Source organism: Crocodylus siamensis, chromosome 3, assembly GCF_052110815.1.
Source record: "Crocodylus siamensis isolate JL-2025a chromosome 3, ASM5211081v1, whole genome shotgun sequence".
Lineage (NCBI taxonomy): Eukaryota > Metazoa > Chordata > Crocodylia > Crocodylidae > Crocodylus > Crocodylus siamensis.
In genome coordinates, this window is record NC_143397.1 from 130,434,369 (window position 1) to 130,454,968 (window position 20,600).

General features: G+C 41.8%; 1 protein-coding gene across 7 annotated transcripts in view; it reads right to left on the reverse strand.

The window, feature by feature from the left end:
* Positions 1-20,285, reverse strand: part of MAK (male germ cell associated kinase) — a 52,069-nt gene extending 31,784 nt beyond the window's left edge. For 5 of the 7 annotated variants that reach the window (XM_090039188.1, XM_090039192.1, XM_090039191.1 and 2 more), the window contains exons 1-8: positions 20,032-20,169; positions 16,261-16,602; positions 12,148-12,202; positions 5,226-5,347; positions 4,469-4,548; positions 3,806-3,938; positions 3,547-3,718; positions 335-502 (exon numbers count right to left, since the gene is read on the reverse strand). In XM_090039188.1, coding sequence (XP_089895314.1) covers positions 335-502; positions 3,547-3,718; positions 3,806-3,938; positions 4,469-4,548; positions 5,226-5,347; positions 12,148-12,202; positions 16,261-16,361 — 831 coding nt within the window. In that variant the 5' untranslated portion in view covers positions 16,362-16,602; positions 20,032-20,169. Of the gene's footprint in view, positions 1-334; positions 503-3,546; positions 3,719-3,805; positions 3,939-4,468; positions 4,549-5,225; positions 5,348-12,147; positions 12,203-15,545; positions 15,780-16,260; positions 16,603-20,031; positions 20,170-20,207 lie in introns of those variants that run through there. The other 2 variants (XM_090039190.1, XM_090039187.1) reach the window with 2 other exon arrangements.
* Between the last annotated feature and the right edge of the window lie 315 nt (positions 20,286-20,600).

Consider the following 20,600-nt stretch of genomic DNA (forward strand, 5'->3'; position numbering starts at 1 on the left):
GAGTTGGGGAAAGGGAGCAAAGACAAGGTAACTGACTTGCTCAAAGTTACAGCAAGTTGGTGGCTAAAATAACCCATGTACCCTGAATATGTGAGGTATTCTCAGATTTTTCCACTGGTTTTGACCAAGTGAAAGCAAGAACTTGCAAATTCAGCTATATTATGAGCCACTATATTTGAATATACTGTCCTTGACCCCTCTCTGACTCATGTTTCTCAGATCTACAACATGAGGGGATGATTTTTATGCATATACAGTACTGTGATTATCAACTAGCATCAGTATATAAGACAATTCAAGAATGTAAAGTGCCATAAAATAATTAGCTGGGTACCTGACTTGCTGTAGGTCGTTTCTTTGGATCCCAGTTTAGCATATCACTCATAAGCCTCAATGCCTCATTGCTAGCATTTGGAATGAGAGTTTTTAGATGTACAGGGACACACTGAGGGAAGCGGAAATTCATGGTAGATGCAAGTTGGTATCCTTCTGGCCAGTCACTCTGTTAAAGGGAGGGTGGGAGGAATCCATCACAATAACAATGGGAGTTAAAACACTATATTAATTTTTTTATATATATATTTTTAAATAATTGGTCTGAATTAAACCTGAGGTACATAGCCCAAGTGCCTGAAATTCATCTTGTAGAAGACATTCCCAATACCTGCAAATGTCCTAGGGGAAATGCATTAGTGACTACTGTGACACACACAGGCTTGACAGAATTCAATTTTTATTTTTTTTAAATTCTGACTGATAATATCTATGTTTTTGTTTAAGCATTTATTTCAATTTGTATTGATTTAAATTTTCAGGATTGTGCAAAATTAGGGGCGTGGGGCAGACAATTTATTAACGACACTATACTAATTTTATAGTGCAGTTTAAACGCTTGCCATGACAAATGATTAACTACAGGACTGCTGCATATGGCTACGTATCTTTGATACATTTAAGCTTCTGCTGGGACAGGCAGCATATAAATCAAATAAATGAATAAATAAATGATTCCAAAAGCTAACTCTGCACAGGACTCCCACTGAAATGCAACCTCTCAGCCTGTTCAGTCTGTGCATGACGCTACAAGCCACTAACTGTAATACTACAACTGCTTTCCGATTAATAAACGGGAGTTATGACTCACTAATGGGTTAAAGTAAAGAAAAGAAAGGCTAATTAGAAAGGCAACTACTGTTACATGAAAGAACAACAAGTAATAATGCAAAATGGACTGCATTAAAAATGTGCATTTTTAAAAATTAAGATTGTGGAAAACCTTGGCCACATGAGGAAACTGCATAATGTAACTTTTGTGCCTCTTCATGAAGTAGCACATTTCATTGGTATCAAATATATCATTTACTATGCTAATTATGATAAGATTATCATAATCTCTTCGTTCAGTGCTACCAGCAATCAGATTTTTCTCAAGAATATCATAGCATTGTTATAAAGGGACAGCCTCTCAATTCCACCCAGAGGAAGACACAGCCACAAAGGAGCCAATTTACAGTTTTCTGATCCTGGGGTGGGCTTAATAGAAACCTCAGTCCCTGAAGCACTTCAGAACAGCTTAGAAACTGCTCTAAGGAGGCTGGCTAGTAATGGCCCCCAGAAGGGACCACCATTTAGCTTAGGACCACTGGAGCATAACATATTTTAGATTTGCCACTACTCAGTCACTTACATGGAAAGCATGGGACAACTCTATACTAGGGGAATCCCTAAAAAAGGGAGACCACTGTTTTCTCTGGCTTCTTTGTATTGCCAAAGCAGCAGAAAAACTTGGGATCACAGCTTAGCATCTAATCCCTCACCTGCTTTCACTCAGTACTGAAAATGTTCCAAAAGTTAATGTTTGGCTTTCTTTAACAGATAGGCTTCATTCACAGCATACATACCTTTCTTCCTTCTGCGTTAATCCTGGACTTGGGCCATTCAAAGAAACACATTTTTCATTACTAGTCAAAGAGGACTTTGATGATGATGAAAACCCAGGAGTCATTCCTGGGTTTATGCTGCACAGTATTTTTCACTGCCAGTTTCTGAAGGAAACTTTTGTCTTTTTACACTTCATAATTCCTATGTCTTGCCACAGGTTCAGTTATCACCAGATTCTCTATTCCTAACCACTTGCTATTTTCACCTCTTTCAATATCTCCTCTTGGATACTTTCCCACAACTTTAAGCTCTGTTTACAGCCAATCATACTCTGTCAGACTTACTTTTCTCCCTCACAGACCAGATCCATACCTTATTTTATCTTTGTATGGTGCCTAGATAACTTTAAACACTACAAGTCACAAGCTGGATAGAGTAATAACGTTTTTACCTTTTAGCTAGTGTCATAAGGTTAGTACCATCCTCTCACTTCTTTTCTTCTCTCTCTCTCCCCCATTACTTCTTTCAGCAGGTTCTCACTGCATCACATCAAGTATAGCTCTGACATACCTGTTTGTGTCCATTCCCATTGCTATGTCTGTCATCTTTAGGCTTTGCTACTGGAGTTTCCTTCTCTTTGGCATTCAGGTAACGTACATTATACAGCTGTTCTTCAGTCTACCCAAAATTCTTCAGGTAAAATTGTTTTCTTCCACTTGTCCCTCCCATCATCTCAAACCAATGCCCCAGGAATCCTTTCACTGCTTTTTATTACCTTCTATACCAAGTTTTAACTCCTCACTTTCACCCTCAACATTTCACTCTGCTCTCTTGTTTAAACCCAGTGTGTTCTCTCATGTTTTACAGTCCTATACCATTTTTCTTTGTGCTGCTTTGCTTTTCTCATCTTTTCTATTCCAGACTCTCTCTTATACCACCCCCAGTTATTTGTTTCCTATGCACTAAAAATCATTCACCTTCACACATTTGTTCAAGCAATTTGTGGATTTGTGAGTGCACGCATGGGCACATGTGCAAATACCATTACACATATGCAGATTTTTACAGGCACAACACTAACCTTTAGTTTTCAAATTTTGGGCTTCAAATAGCATCTTTTGCCTGAAGAACAATTTAACTCTATTATGCTGTCAACATTTTTCCTTCTTTGCTAAGAATATTTTATATGAAATTCTAAAGTTTTGTATTTTAAGAATTCATGTGCTCCAACTGCATTTTTCCCCACCTTATGGCATAATTTCTCTTTATGAGATCCAAATAATTTGTATACCAATAATTTGGGTTAACAGCATGAGAGAATTATGACTTAAGTGAGAAAAAGGCAGCTGTGATACATGAAATCTTAGAAAAGAATTTCTGCATGTTAATATTTGTAAAGCCTAGACCAGTCTGAATTTTACAATGACGAAGAGTAGAGGCATATAGAAGTACACCACAAAGAAGGATGCTAATACATAAAAAAGCAGTATTTCATGCCCCAACAGAAGCAAACAAAACACTCCAGAAAGAATGAACAATATGGAGAAGCAATCATAAGAACAATCACTTCTACACATCCCTTGAAAGTAAGACGGAATCCAATACAATCCATTTATTTCATTCTCCATAATTCTTACTGCTATATAAGTCTGCACAGCAGCTTACCTTCTTTGGGGGCCCTAATACTTGGCAAATTTTGAAGATTTCATCTACTTCACTTGTGCCTGGGAAGAGAGGTCTTAGTGTGTACAGTTCAGCCATGATGCTACCAACTGCCCATATATCAATAGGAGAACTATAAACAGAAGATCTCAGCAAGACTTCAGGTGCTCGATACCTATGGAGATAGAAAGAAATAACAGGCCAAATTCAGAAGTAGATGTAAAAGAAAAGGATAAATTAAGATTGTGTTTATGTCACTTACCACCTTGTAGAAACATAGTCTGTGTATGGTGGTTGAGACCTAAGTTCTCTAGCCAAACCAAAATCAGCAATTTTCACAAGATCTGGCCCCATACACAGAAGGTTTTCAGGCTTCATATCCCGATGGAAAAAACCTGTGAAAATATGTATGGAGGGAGAGGGAGAGGAGGAGGAAAATTATGGCATTGCTTTATTCAGAAGCTCTCTAAGGTATGACATTTGCTTTGGGATTCATTAAAACAAAGCTTTTTGGTTTCTTTTGTTTGTTTTAATGAACCCTCCTTCAAAATTAATGTGATCATGGAAAAAAAAAAGAAATTACTAAAACTCTTTAAGCACATTTTAGCATTAATATGCTATCATTAAACACTAAAGAAAACATATAGCAGCTTACAAAAAATGACTTTTAATGTTGAACTCCAGGACTGGCAAAGTTCATTGATGGTAATAAATAGCTTACTGGGTTTCTTGAGATTTTTAAAAAAATATTTTAGAATAACTGAAACCAATTTAAAAATAATCAAAGAACAATCATATTTAATCTCTAATACAGACTGAACTGGTCGCAATTTACTGTAACTCCAGCTGCATAGGTTTTTTTACAGTTATTGTGCATTCTCTTCGTCCTCAAAGGACAACACAATTAAACTATCAAGAAACCTACCGTGCTTATGGATAAAAGCTAGCCCTTGTAATATCTGATACATAATGTTTCTGATGACTGGCTCAGGGAACAACTTGTTCCTGCAAAGAAACAATTTAATTTCAAGTAATTTTTTTAATCAAAATTTTGATATAACATAGCACCTGCATTTTTGACATTTGGCAAAATATTTTATGAAGCAAAAGAACTTCAAGGGCAAAAGAACAAAAGCAAAACATGTATATTCACAGTGTGGGGCCTAACATGGAACCCATTTTCAAGAAATCTGATATGGGAGATATGCTTGCATAAGGGCTAAAATGTCAAATTTTGTTTGTGCATGAGATTCATTTGTCACCATTCTTAAACCAAAATAAAGAGCATATGCAGTATGTGAAATGGTTTAATTTTGTTATACAAAAAAATAAGAATTAAGAAAAACTAGTTTGGGTTGCTTTAAAAAAAAAATCCATTGCAACTTAGTACACATTGAATGCATGCAATTATCTCATACTGGCTTATCTGGTTGTGTTATTCCAAATATACCAAAAGATAAACAAGACCGATTTGTTCTCTAGGGATGCACAGGTACAACTTCCATCCACTTTGATGGAAGCTCAGGAAACCCTAGTGATAGCATGCAATCCCATATTTTTAGCAATCTGAATCCATTATTGACGGAATGATATTTATACAGTTACGTATGCTCAAGATACCACTACTAGTCATTAATAAAACAGAAAACACCATAACTTACTGCTTTACCAAACAGACATACCTGTCTTTCATTAACTGATACAGATTTTCCTTCATATATTCAAACACAAAATAAAGGTAGTCATTTTCTCGGATAACTTCTTTCAGTTTTATTACATTGGCATGATTCAGTTTCTTCAAAGACTGCAATACAGCAAATATATCATCAGAATATGACAGTGGCTTTGGTTCTTTAACAGAACTAAAATGGAGCTATTCCTAAAAGAGAATTTATACATTTTTATGTATAGCTCAATTTGCTAAATGCAATGCATGTACTTTCTGTGTTTTTTCTCTATGCCTTATTGCACCTCTTTATTTCAGTGTCATTTATAAGAAAATAAATATTTAGGATCAAAATCAGTGTTCATTGTGTCTAGGAAACTAAATATTTTACACACACACACACACACACACACACAAAATACATGCATGAATCCAGTGATTCACAGCTAGACCCTCAATTATTCAGTTTGCATATATAAAGTCAACTCCAATCACCAGAAAACTCTATAGAAAAAGGAGTCAGAATGTAGGGTCATTTTGACCTAAGGGTGAAAATGCTGCATGGAAACACTATATTGAAGTCACTGTTAAATTCATGACCATAATTCAGATCCATTTGTCTGAGGGAGGTGCAAATAACTTGCTTGTAAATATGAAATGTATGAAAATAGTGACCCCCATCTTGTAGGCTGTGACATTTATATGGCATAGAAATTTTTAGTTTTGCCACTAATCAGTTCACTATGCTTTTTCATAAAGTATTTAATTTAATAATATCAATACTATACTACAAGATATGAACCCTGAGAAAACTATTATGCAATATGCTATTGTACTGAAGACTAACTAAATGGAATACTTAAGCTAGAAGGTAAAGGTGCAATATTCAGTGGTAGTAAATTAAAATAAGACAGTAAACACTGTATTTAGTTGCATACCGCCGGTATCTTCCCCCAAAAATTAGCCATCCAAAATTGGGGTGTATGTCTTAAGTGAAGAAGTAGATTTCCATGCCAGAATGAAGACAAGGGATATCGAAATGGCTGCCAGGGGCTGTGCTCAGGGCCAGCCTATCCATGCCCATGAAACCTGTAGATGCAAGGGGCCATGCAGCCAGCATCCTCGGACAGTATGGGGTAGTGTGGCCACGCCAGAAGATAGGTTGCAGATACAAGCGGACCTGGACAGGCTAGGGAGTTGGACAGATCAGAACCAGATGAAGTTTAACACTTCCAAGTGTAAGGTGCTCCACCTGGGGCCAAATAACCCTTAACGTACATACAGACTCAGAGGTGACAGCCTGACTTGCACCATGGCTAAAAGGGACCTAGGGGTAATGACTGACCACCGCATGAATATGAGCCGTCAGTGCCAGGAGGTAGCCAGTACAGCAAACACACTGGCATGCATCAACTAATGCATCTCATGTAAAACTAAGGAAGTGATACGCCCGCTGTACTCAGCACTGGTGAAACCACAGTTGGAGTAGTGTGTCCAGTTCTGGATGCTGCACTTCAATAAGGACGTGGAAAAACTTGAGAGGGTCCAGAAAAGAGCTACCCATATGACCAGGGACTTGCAAGGCAAGCCATACAAGGTAAGGCTGAGGGACCTGGGCCTCTTTAGCCTAAAGAAGAGAAGGTTGAGAGGGGACTTGATAGTGGCTTACTGCTATATCAGAGGAGTGCATCAGGAGCTCAGTGAACAACTGTTCACTAGGGCACCCCTGGGGAAGACCAGGACCAATGGATATAAACTCCTAGAAGGCCGCTTCAGGCTTAATACCAGGAAAAACTCCTTCACAGCCAGGATGTCTAGACTGTGGAATAAACTCCCTCCAGAGGTGGTGCAGTCACCTACCCTGGAGATGTTCAAGAGGAGACTGGACAGTCACCTTGCTGGGGTCACTTAACCCCCGTTGTCTTCCTGCCTAGAGTAGCCGGGATGGACCCAATGATCTGCAAGGTCCCTTCCAGCCCCTAACAATCTATGAATCCTCCCCAGCAGGGAAGTGAAAGCCACAGTTTTAAACTCTGCACCCATTTTTGGCGCCAAGTTTAAAATTGCAGCTTTCACATTTGCTTCCTTGGCAGCTGGAAGCAGGGACCCTCCTCCACTGATGGGGCTGGGGGAAAGGGGACAGAGCTGGGGTCTTGCCTGAAGAGCCACACTGCACCTGCGGGGGAGGGGGCCGAGCTGGGCTGCAAGAACTCTGCCTTACCTGCTCCCTGCCAGGCCCCAGCTCAGCCCTCTCCTCTGCATCTGCAGGACTGCTAGGGACATGAGTGTTAGAGGGCTGGGGGGAGTGAGACTGAGCTGCAGGGGGGGTGTGTGTGTGTGAGAGAGAGAGAGATATCTTTTATTAGACCAACTAAATAGTTAGAAACATTTTTCTTAGCAAGCTGTGGAGCTTAAAAGCCCTTGGTCAGGCTGGGGAAGCACCGGCAGTTGGTGCGCACTCTTCCTGGATGCAACAAATAGTAAAGAGGCCAGAGGCTGGGCTGCAGCAAGAAGGGCAGTCAGTGAAGATGTGAATGGAGGAGCCAGTGAGTGACAGACAGGCTGGGAGAGGAGGGAAAGGGGAATGAATGTAGCAGGGAAAAGTGGACAGGTACCTGGGGAGTCAAATGTCAGGCAGCTTAAGAGTGCATCATAAATCCAATGTCTGTGTTTAGTCCAGGGATGTATTTACTAGCTGTGTCTTTGAGAATTGTGCTGAGTTGCTGTTTGGTATGTAGATTAGGTACAATTCCTTCCCTGGAGGTGTCAGATGGGAGGCAGGCAGGCAAAAAAAAAATAAAAAAAAAAATCTTTCTTGTTGTTCTGAAATGAAGCTTAAAATCCAAAAATCGGCTAAAATTCAGCGTCTTCCATGTTTCAGGGATGTACTTGGTAGCCATGTTGGTCTAAGACAAGAAAAAATACAAAAATGTAGAACTCTTAGTTCCAAAATGATACCTTTTATTAAACCAACCGAGAAATCACAAGAAAAAGCTGGACCCAGAGGGACAGCTTTCCATCTCCAGCTCCCTCGGTGCAAAAATGAAGTTTATTTCCTACCTAGGGGGACTTTTTACCATCTATACTTTTCTCAGAGCCTGATGAAGTGCCTGTGAACCTGAAATCTTGCAGAAAAGGACAATTTTCTTGTGATTTCTTAGTTGGTCTAATATAAGGTATCATTTTGGAACCAAGAGTTCTACATTTTTGTATTTCTTCTATGTTTAATCCATGATTTTTTGTATCCAGGAGGCTGATGAAATTTACAGGCTTTTCTGTGAAATGTGTTTTGTGAACTCCCTTTGAGGATTAATATTGAGAGATTGGAAAAAGGGGTTTTCTTGTGAGAAATGTGCCCCACCAGTAATTGGGTATCCTGGTCTTTAATAGATTTCTGGTGTGTGTTCATTCTGGTGTGCAGTTGTTGTTTGGTCTCTCCTACATAATTTTCCATCAGGGCATCCAGGAATGCTGATGGCTCTGTTGTGGGGTATAGTAATTGTGGGGGTGGTGGAGATATGTTGGCAGGTTTTGCATTTCTTTTCATGGCCTGGCCTGGAGCCATTTGGTGTGTTTTGCACCATAGGAAGTATGCTTCTGGTGATGAGGTTAGCGAGGTTCAGTGCTTGTGTGAAGGCTACAATGGGTGGATCTGGGAAGATCTCTTTAAGAATTGGGTCTCCTTCTAGTATGGGTTGCAATTGGTTGAGGATTTTCCATATAGGTTCAAGGGAGGGGTGATATTGTCATAACCATCAGCGTGTGATTCATGGGGGTTTTCCTTCTGTACTGCAGCAATTCTTCATGTGGCATCGGGATGACTCCTCCAAATGTGCATCTCTCTCTCTGGAGTAGTGTCCTTGTTGTGTGAAAGCCTTTTTAAGAGTTGTGAGGTAGCAATCCTGGGTATTCTCCTCAGTGCCGATTTGGTGGTATCTGAAGGCTTGGCTGTATATCACAAGTTTCTTGGTGTGTTTAGGGCAATTGCTGGTTCTGCACAGATATGTATGGTGGTCTGTATTTTACCATTCTGGATGCTGATCATCATGTCTAAAAAGGAGATGTTGGTGCTGGAGTACAAGAGATAGTTGGATGGAGGGATGATGATTGCTGAATTTCTGATAGAACTCAATCAGAGATTGCAGGTTTTCAGTCCAAATGGTGAAGATGTCATTGATATATCTTAACTATAGCAAGGGTTTGATGGTGCAGTCTTTGAGGAATTCTTCTTCCATGTGGCTCATAAATAGGTTGGCATACTGTGGGGCCATTTTGGTGCCCATAGCTGAGCCCATGGTCTGGAGAAAGTGTTGGTTATTAAAAGTGAAATTGTTGTGTGTGAGGATGAAGCATATAATTTCAGTAATATCTTTGGGTCTGTACTCAGAGTCGTCATCTTGCTCTTGTAGGTATGTAAGGCAGGCTTGGATGCCATCCTGGTATGGGATGTTGGTATATAAGCTGGTATCATCTATAGTGGCTAGGAAGGTGGTCTATGTTTTTAAGTTTTCACACAAAGTCTGTAGTCTCTTGGACAAAACCTGGTCTTTCGGTAACAAGAGGTTTAAGGATTGATTCCACGAAACCCACTGACTCTCATCCACTGACTCCTCAATTTACATTTTCACTGACTGGCTTGAATGCAGAAAAGCCTTTGGCTTCTATACTACCCATTACATTCAGAAAGAGCACACACCAACTGCAGATACCTCCTCAGCCTGACAAAGGGTTTTTAAAACTCAAAAACATGATAGAAAAGATGTTTCCAATAACTTACAGGGGTGTAGGTTGTAGCTGTGTTGGTCTAAGGACAACTGCTTAGGTGGTCTAATAAAAGATATCAGATTTACCCAAAGAACCTCGTCTGCCATGGGTATGTGTACACGGGGGCAAGGAGCAAGTAGAAGTGGCAGGCAAGTGCCTCCCAGCCTGGCTGGGTCTACCCAGCCTCCCCTGCCAGCACTAGGAGGGGAAGGGGAGGAGGGGCCCTTCTCCCCACCCCCTGAAGCCCAGTTAACCATGGGGGGAGGGAGCAGCCTCCAGTTTTGTGCTTGCCCAGGGCCCCGATGCACCTTAATTCACCTCTGCACTCGCCACCCCCCACCATTGCTGATGCCTTCTTCACATGAAGCTATACCTTGCAGGGAGCCCCAAAAAACTGAGGGCCAGTAACGGCTGTGTTGGTGTCTATGCTGCAAATAGGCAGGACAGAGTCCGCTCTGTAGCATCACTGCTGTCCCCTGCTGCTCAGCCAAAACCTGATGCCAATGTGGCAGCAACTGCGACAGGGCAAAACTTCTAGCTCTTGGCTGAGCAGCCAGGGGAAGGCAATGACACTGAAGTATGGACATTGTCCCTGATCCATGTAGGGTGGCCACTGATCCTGTTTTATACCCAACTTTCCCACTTTTAACCCTTTTGTCTCCTGTCCATTTCTGAATGAGGAACAGATTGCAGTCTTGTTTTTCACTTCACTGGTGGAAATACATGCCAATCATTTGTCCTGGCAATTCTATTGGCTATACCTAGAGAAGGGAAGTTACACAGCCAGGAGAAGCAGGGTTCCAGGCTGGCCAAGGAGGAAGGGAGGTGGCATTTTTGTGGTGGTTCCACCCCTCACTGCTGATTGGCAAAGGAGGCAGCAGCTTCACCCCTCACCACTGATTGGCTATGGGGCTGGTTGTCCTGCCCCTCACCAAAGGGATGTCCTGTATTCTGGAGATGCCTCAATGACTACCCTAGCTCCATGTGGCCAGCATTCACCCATGACTCTGGGAAGTCTTTGTTTCTTCATTCTGTTTTGCCAAAATAAGGGGCATCTTATTTAGGAGACTGCGGTATGCAAAAAAAAATGGGATTATAAAGAAATATACTTTAGTAGTACAACACAAGCTGAAATAATCTGTTTATACTGTTCATCTAAAAATTTGTGCACAGTTTAATGAAGCATCTTGCAAATATGTAGTAATAAAAACCATCTTCATCTCTTAAAAGCTAGTTAAGTGGCAAACAGCAGAATAAACGACATTTAAAACCTCTCAGTCTAAGCAGCTGATAATGTACTTCCACATTATTTTACATAAACAAAAATAGTAAAGTAATAATTAGACTTCATTTCAAATGAAAAGGAGCAAGGAAATTACAAACAATGATTGTCAAGTTTCTCCCTTAAGAAACATAGCAGGGCTGGAAGGAAGAAGGTGGAAAAAATGGTGCCAGAAAGCAAAAAGCTACAAACAAATACTCTGTCCACAGAAATGCAATGAATTTGCTCTGCTTTAACATATTTTTGCCTAAGCATTTTCCTGAACACAGATGCTTTCTTAGAGGCTAACTTTTTTTTTTTAAGCGATGCTGCTGCCTTCTATTAAAACTGTGGATGCTCAAGACCTCTGAAGGCTAACCAGTTCTGGTGGGTGTCTAAATCTTTACACCTAGAAAACGAGATGCTTAATTGTAGAGACAACTTCTGGAAATATGAACCTAAGTTTTACACACAGAACCTCTACCTTGCATTTGAATTAGGAGTTATGGGTGAAGTTTTTGAATGTTCAAAAAGCAAAGAAAAAGGCAGGATTATGCCCTCAGCATATACCCTTTATCGTACTAGTGGAACAAAATAAGTGCACTTAACAGCAAATAAACAAATATGCTCTGGTGGCTATTAAGATTCCTCATTTATCATCAGAAGTGAAGGGTTTAATCACAGCATCCAATTGTTGTCTCTTTCTGTGAGTGGCAAGGGGGTAGCAGAGAACTTCATCAATACTTGGAGAGCTGGCAGAGCATGGTGACTGCAGTACCCTGACATTTAGATTTCCACTATGGGTAGCCCCTGGACTAGGGCAACTAGGGTGAGTCCTTTAGGGCCTCTCCATTCCTTCCACCTCTTGAAGGCCCATAGTATTCTTATCAAAATGGTATTTTCTGAACTTTACCTTGACTTCTCTCAGATTCATACATTCATCCCAAGAATAGAATTTCCTTTTCATTCTATAATAAAAAGAAAATATAGTGTAAGATCTGAGATATGCCAATTTCCAGTGGTTTAGCAGTCAGGCTTCATCTTCAATTTAAGTGTTTAAAAAATATGTTAGCATGCATCAACACTGGTCTTGAGTTGAAATGTATTACCCTTTTGAAGGTATAATAGATGATGATTAGCCTCTACAAACAGACTTTTAGAAGAGTTGTTACCCATGCAGATCAGAATGTTCCTGAACATATCAGGAAATCTATGCAATCTGAACTGTGACCTTACTAATATGGGCAGCAATATGATTTATTTAGAATCACTGACTACAAATAACCATGCTACAGTGAACTGTGTGGCAAGGAACAGGCAGGAATATATTACTTACAGTAATCTACTAGAGCATCTAATGAGGCATGAAATGTATCTGTTCTACCATTTCTAAATTGCAATTAATAATTGAGAAAAAAAAAATCATGAGTCAGACTTCATTTATCTGCAACAAATTTAACACCTTAAGAGAAAAAGAGACCAATTCGTTGTTGGTCAGATTAAGGTAGTTTCTTCTTAAATAGTCATGGGGAAAAGCAGCTGCAGCAGTCAGGCTAGGCACAAGCCCTTGAACCTGGTTTGGTGTTCCAAGCCATGGGGAGTTACTCCACAGGTCCGCTGTAGCTGAAATGATGAAGAGGCCATACTGGGGCAGGGGTCCATGGGCATACTCATTGTTTTAGTACATTCCTTCACCAGTCACAAACCTTTCTGACTGAACAATTTGTTTTTGGCCCTGGGTTCCACAATGGATCAGCTATCAAAAAAGCTATTACCAACTCTTGCAGGTTGCACTCTTGAAGCTAACTTGAATAACTATGAGAAAGTGGTCCTTTGAAAGGGAAGGGGCATTTAAAATTTAAATATTTAAAATCAATTTCTCAAGTTCTGAACCTAGTAAAGAAAAACATATTGTGCCCATCTTTAAACTGCTGATATTACTACTACAGCTAATTATAACTGCTAAGGAATTCATAGCATTATTATAACTAACATAATTGCATGCACTGTAACATAACTGCAAGTACTGCAACAGAAATTTTTCCTGAGTTATAAACTGCAAATTCACTTCTACTTTGTGACTTCCATCAGGCTTATGTTATTGCATTCACCTCATGTTATTTCAGAAATATGTGTAGAAATGACTGAACAAAATGAGTGTGTGATTTAAAACAAACAAACAAACAAACAAAATATCAAGGACTATAAACTTTGGCTTGTGTAAACCAATGCTGTTCAGCAATGACTGAGAAACTGAGAACCTGGCCCAAGATCATCCAATTAGCATCTAGCAAAACTGCAGCTTCTGTCTTTTATGGAAGGCTAGGAACAGATGTCACATTTGTCCCAGGAGATTCCATTTTCTCCCATAATAAATTATGATAGTTTAGATGTCTTTTGCCACCATCCCAAAACTGACCCCAAAAAGGTTTGTGGGATAAGATCTGCTAATATTTTGTCCTGGGACACTGCAAAGTTCCCACCTATTAATTGCTTTGCATGGCTGCTTGCCAAACATTTCTTGCCCACCACCCAACCAAAATCAGTACTGAAGCCTGTATGTATCCATCCATCCACCCATATGGCCAACCATGGAGACACCAAACCACTAGGAATGTTCATCTATCGGAGACACCCTAAATCCACCATCACCTACAAAGTCAGACAACCATCCATCCTTTCTCTACAATTGCTCCTCATCCCACATCATGAGCAAGCACAGTACCAACCAGGCCAGGTAGGAAGTAGTCAATCTCATCACCATTTGGAAGAGGTCAAGAATTAGTGGAGGCTCCAATAAAGCCAGCAAAAACCAGGCAGTCTTTGAACAGACTGCTGTGGAAACACTGACCTGGGGACATGACTATGACTAGACTCAAGGCTGCTCTGTATGCAAGGTACTGGAGCAGCAGTTTGCAAGGACACGAAACACAAACCATGTGTCAGCAGACACAGGATTACATGCATCTTCTCTGTAGAACTGCCTCAGGTCTTCACAATATCACAAAAAGCGATATTACTCACATAACCAATGTATCAGAGGACTCTGATGCCACTGTGTTTCAGGACATGCTGCCTTAAAGATCACCGCAGCCACAACCCATTAGAGGAAACAGATCGAGGACTCCCCAGCTGTCCTGCTAAAAGGCACAGACATGGAAATGGACATTGACTCGGACAGAAAGTGTCCAGAGTTCTGTGGTCACCTGCAGTCAATAGCATTCCAGTCATCCCTACTTGCCCACATGAGATCCCTCTTTGTTGGTCCCCTCCCAACAGGGATCCAGCATACAGGGATCCCTAATGAAAGGACCCAGGCCACTTCTAGGGATGGCAAGTGGTAGCTCAGTACAAGTGGGGAGGAGGGCAAAGGCAGGGAATATGGTGGGGTGTGTGAGGAGCTGGGGCACCCCCTGTGAAACTTCAGTGCCTTGCTTGGGGACTGCCCCAGCACTTCCCTCCCCAATGTCACTATGGTATTACTTTATGGATTTGTGCTGGAACCACATGGTGTCACCTGGGGAACTGCCTCACTCACTTTATCCTCTCCCTCCCTCCTCCCCCATGTGAGTACAGTGTGCTAGCAGGTTCCACTTCAGCAAAGTTGCATAATTAAAGTCTCACTGCAGTATAACTGGATGATCAAACCCCCACATTTGTGTTGTAGAGGTGACTCAGTAACACATCACTTATCAGTGTGGGTCCTCCTCAGTTTGGCAGTGATTGATGCTGGTCAAGATAATGGCTCACTTACGGACTCAACCAGTTCCTCACTTAACAGTACAACAGAGACCCTCCCTGCTGCACCTGGCTGCACACCCAAAACCTGAGATAAGGCACTGCTCCTCGCTTCAAATCCAGAACTGAACTGGAGACAATTCAATAATTTCTAATGGCTAGCTAGCTTTTAAGAGCTTAGTCACTGCTACTGCAGAAACCTAGAGTGCACCACTTGACCAGAGGCTTGTCTGGGGTTGCAAATTTCCAAGTTGCAATGGCAACATGCTTTCCTACTGATAAGAGCACCCTCATCTCCAGTCTGATACTGGAGGCAGGGGGGGCAAGCTTAGCACAGATTTCCATGAAGGTACTCCAAAACATGCGGAAGTTCATACACCACTGCTTGTCATCCCAGGTACTTGTAATAATCCATTCCTACCAGTTGCTGCTCATCTCCCTGGCCTATAAATGCAGCTCCACTGTTTGAAGGTGCTCCCACATCTGCCTGGATGCATCATACTAACCTGTGGTCAATACATTTCTGGGTCAGCAGCTGCCACCTCAAAGTATGAGCTGGATGTAACCACGTACCTCCTGCTGGTTGGCAGTGAGCAAATGCATGAACTTTGCCTTCCCAAGCTGTCTTTCTTCACTCTTTGTGCAAATGGCAGTAGCCAAGTCAGCCATCAGAGCACTCCAACCGTGCCTTTTCCATGCAGTCTCAAGGGCAAGCTCACAACGCTGGGATGGCCTGGTCTGCAGGGTGAGGACCACATAAGGATCCATTCTGCAGACTGGTTGATAGTAGCATGGTGATGGTGGTAGCTGTGGGTCACAGTGAGCAGACAGTCCAGGGCATCAGTTGCTCAATGAATGCCACCACAGTCCCTCCCACAACAATTACACCACCCACTGCCACTGGGTAAACACCCAATGGGCACTCTGAGTGGGGCTTGCGAGTCCCCAGGAAGCTATGAACACTTCATTAGCTCAAGGCATGTTGGAATATGTGCTCTCACCAGCTACCTGCTGCCAGAAAAGCAACAGTACATTCAGCCCCTCACTGAACTCCAGCTGAAAGGGTTCTGGTATGTACGTGCCAATCCTGCACCTTTTCTGTTCTGGGAGATGCACAAATAAAACTGGTCCTGGGACAAACGAGACATCTGTTCGTACCATAAGATATATATGTTTACTTGTAATCTTTTTTTTTTTTTTTTTTTTTAAACTTTTTCCTTGTATCCATAAAGCACAAGACAACTTACTCTTTAAACATGTGAAACTGTGTTTACTCAATCACACATACCTTTTGATAGCCACAAGCTCGCCTGACTCATTGCTCTTCCCCATCAGTACACTGCCATAGGTACCATCACCAAGTTGTTTCAAAGTTGTGTACCGGTTCATTTTGTAAGACCAAGATAGTTGGAAGACTTGAAAACTTTTAATTTTGCCTCTTTTTATAAAGAACTTCTACACTCCTTATATGTTTTAAAATGATTGTCTGTTTTTTTTCACAATGCTGTAGTTATTCAATGATGAGAAACCACCCACTGGCATAAGACACTCAGTTGTCTTCCTTGGGTTTACAGCCAGCTTAGGATTCAGCAGCAAGGTACGGAATACTGCAGCCATTCTTACAAGCATCCTTAAAAAATAAAATAAACATGGATACGTTAAAAGTATTCGTAACTCTAATCCACTAGATGAATTGACTAATAATAAGAATAAATTGCCTTTATAGTGATGTTTTCTCTGTATAATAAAACATGCCAAAAAAAATAGTTTCTTTATAATGCTGTCATGAGGTAGAAGAAACAGATCTAATTTTATTCCATCTACAAGTGTTAAGTATCATACTACACCTAAATGATTTTTTTCCTGTAACTGGGAGCATACCCTCCATATCACTAAAAAAAGAGTATTACCATGAATCCAACATACTGAAAGTAGCTGCTGTCCACTAATGAGAAGGTTTATTCAGCCCTGCAACTGGCTACCACATATACAACTGTCAGCAGGTTGTGCCTGCTTGAGCTGGCAGTCTCCTGACAGAAGCAATAATGTATGCCTTACCGTTCACCATTGCCTCTGCCTTTGGTGAGGAATCCTGATTGTCAGGATGCCAAAAGCAAGCAGATGTGAATTTTTTTGGCTCTTGTACATCAACCAGTTTGGCCACAAAGGGAAGTCTCTTTACACACTGCTGAAAAGCAGCCACCTGCATGTTGAAATGAAGTACACTAATTGTTTAATAGTGAACAGGAATGATACACAGTAGATTTAGGTCAGGAGGTAACATGATCTTAGCCAATTAAAAGTACAGCAAGAATTTTAAGTAGGCAAAAACACTAATGATCCCAGTCTCCCATCTGTTGTCTTATAACAGAGTCTTAAACTCCAATCCTGAGGACACTTAAAAATATTCTTAGCCTTACTACCATAAATAATCACATTGATTTCAATGGTACTGCTCACAGTGGTACAGTTAAACAGATACATAAGGTTTACAAAACCAGGAAATGTACTAATAAGGCAGGTCTTATTACTGAGCTTATTTATTCTTTTTTTAAAAGCTGAAATTAAATAAATTAAGGTATTCTACTTTTATATTAACGAACAGCATCACAAAACATACTGACTGCATTTTTTATTATGTTTATGTACAATATAATAAAAGGAATGGATTAATTATAGCAAGAATTGAGTGTTCAAATCCTTTAAACAACTTTGAAAATCTTATAAAAAATTACATAAACTGTTAAAAATCAAGGCTTAAAAGGTTAATTGAGTATGATCTGTACTAAAGATAGGCCTAAATACACCTCAGCTTTATGAATCTTCCTCTGTGCATCTGGATGCATTTATATGAGAAGTGTACTGTGGAGCTAATTAGTTTTGCAGTATATGCCTCGGTGTCTACATGTGGCCATATTAGGCCACAGGAAACTAATAAACTCGACAGCAATGCACATGTAGATGCTGACATGGCTGGCTGGGGCACATGGGTTCTTCAGTGCAAGTACCGCCTGTCAGCTAACCTAGTACTGAAGCACCCTTGTGCCCCAGCCAGCCAAATATCAATAGTAAACAAACTGAAAAAAGAGGACACTTCCTTTTCCAATGTCTTATTTCTGAACCCATATACACATAACTGCATTTCCTTGTTTTAAGGCAAAAACCAAAATGGCATTATTTTAATACCTTGCTTGTCCTATCCCCAATACACATAGTTTAGTTAAGAGAAGACCCTGCGTGATGTTCAATGCCCGCTCACCATCACTGACATGGGGTTAAGATAAAGCCACTCAGCACTTCAAAACTATCAAGCCCCCCATACAAAATGTCACATTTATTGGAAGTAATAATAATCCAGAAATTCTTTAGATCATAATAAAAATGCTGTACAGATTTACATTCCACAACAGACACTGACAGATAACAATTTAGGTGTCAAATCACATGTGCCCAGCCAGATGTGCAGCTTTTTTCTATAAGCTGTGTACTGGCCTCACCCATCTTCAGGAGGAATACCTGGCTACCAATGTATAATTATTCTTGCCACACTGAATGTTTACTACACAAAGACAAAGAAAAATAATGCATGGAGTTCAAATGTGCTAAACCAGCACACCGATTTCTTTCCCCTCTGTAAAAATCTCTATAAATTTAGGGTCCATCTTCACCACAAGTTTGGAGAACCAAAGCAATGCCCACAAAGTCCTCCGCAGATCCCTGAGCAAGATCACAGCCATACAATCTTCCGTACACACGTATTTCCAGAATGTTATGCAGATCCCCCACCACATGCTGGACCAACTATTGTAAATACTCTGATGAAGGGAGAAATCCTATTGCGAGTGACAGGCTGTTCCTTATTCTAAGTGACATACCGCCAGTAATCTCTTTACATAGGATTAAGGAAGGATTAAACTAAAGGACAAATAGAAGACACTGCAATTGCTCAGATCAGCCTGAAAGCTTGTAAATATTTACAGAATTTAAATAACCTGTAAACTTTCCAAGCATATTTTCACATGCATACAGCATCACAAACTACACGTGCGTATTTTATTCGAGCAACAGTAATGGTCACCACAGATTTTAAAAATACCCATCAGTAACTTTTAAAGAACAAAACAAGTAGCAGCAAATCATGAAAAGATGCGTCAGATCTAATCCTGCCAACCTTACTCAGCCACATGAGTGTGAATAAGGGGTTAGTGAACTGACCCATACCAAACATTCACATTTGGTTGCATTTTATTATAAAGCAATTATTATTATTTGAAATAAAAGTTCAATAGCCTTTTTAAAACTTCTGTGTTGGCAATACTCCAGACAGTGCTAGAGCTCCCAAGAAACAGGGCTTCCAGTCTGCACAAATCAGATTTTTTTTTAAAAAGTCATTTTTGGGGGAGGTAAAGCAGGGGGGTGGTTTCCAGCACAAGGGAAGCAACCCAGGCCCTGCAGCCGCTGGGGGAAATGAAGTCCCTGCTGCTATCAAGGCTTCCTGAGGGCGATCCCTTGTTGCGGGCCAGAAGCATGGCTGGGACAGAGCCCCACACACTTCCTAAGGCCAGGCGTTCGAAAGGCAAGCCCTGCCAAAGAGCGCACGGGCTCCCAAGGTGCATCTGTCAGCATCCCAAGGGGGCTGCTCGTCCAACACAAGGCAGCACCCTAAGAATCCCTCACCTCTCCTCTGCCCTTTGGGCCACCGAAGCAGTACCGCATGCCTAGCATTCGGTGCATAGCTGTCAGGGATCCAAAAGCGAAGTGCAGACCAGGTTCTTTGGAAAAACCCAGTCTTAAATAGCTGCACTAGGAAAAGAGATCAGATTTCCCCAAAGAGCCCGGTCTGTCTGAGTCCTCAGTCCCACACGGCTACCACCTCCACCCCCGAAAGCAAGTGAACGGCTTCCCAGGCAGCTCTTCTGCAGCAACCAGCCTGGCCACCGAGGGAAGCCGGGTTACGCACTGGAAAGCTGAGGAGCAGCCCCCAGCCCACCTGCTAGCTTGAAGTAGCTGCAGGGGGCCCGGACCTCTCCCCCGCGCCCGCAGCCCACCCCACACTCACTGCCGCGCTCCAAGCCTGTGCGGGCGACGCCGCCCCGGCCGCCGCCGCCGGCCCCACTCTCTACCGGAGCATCCCAACTGCCCAGCCCAGCTGCCGTAGCGTCTCTTAGGCGACGACGCTGGGAGGGGGCGGGGCCACTCAGAAGACAGACGGACACGCCCCCTCCGACTCCTCACCAATGAGAGGGGGGGTTCGCCGGACCACGTGACTTGGCCGGCGCCGCGTGCCAAGGGTGAGCGCGAAGCAGTTACTGCGTCAGGGCGGAGATAGCGGTGGGCATGCGCGGGAGGGGGCGGAAGTGGCGTGTGCAGACTGGCTGTTAAGCGGTGGGAGTGGGGTGGGGTAGCGTTGCACGGTGGACGATCGTTATTGTATTTGTACCCTCTTTTCAGTCCTGGCACGACGTAACATCACTAGTAGTAAAGCACTCAAAATGTGCATTATGTTTCAGGGAGCTCATCGATTCAGGCTCTGCAAAGCCCCCAAGTCATGCTCAGGGAGTCTTAACTGACTTTTGGGCTTACTGCCAGCACTTTTTCATGACAGCATATTTCAACAATGAAGACGTG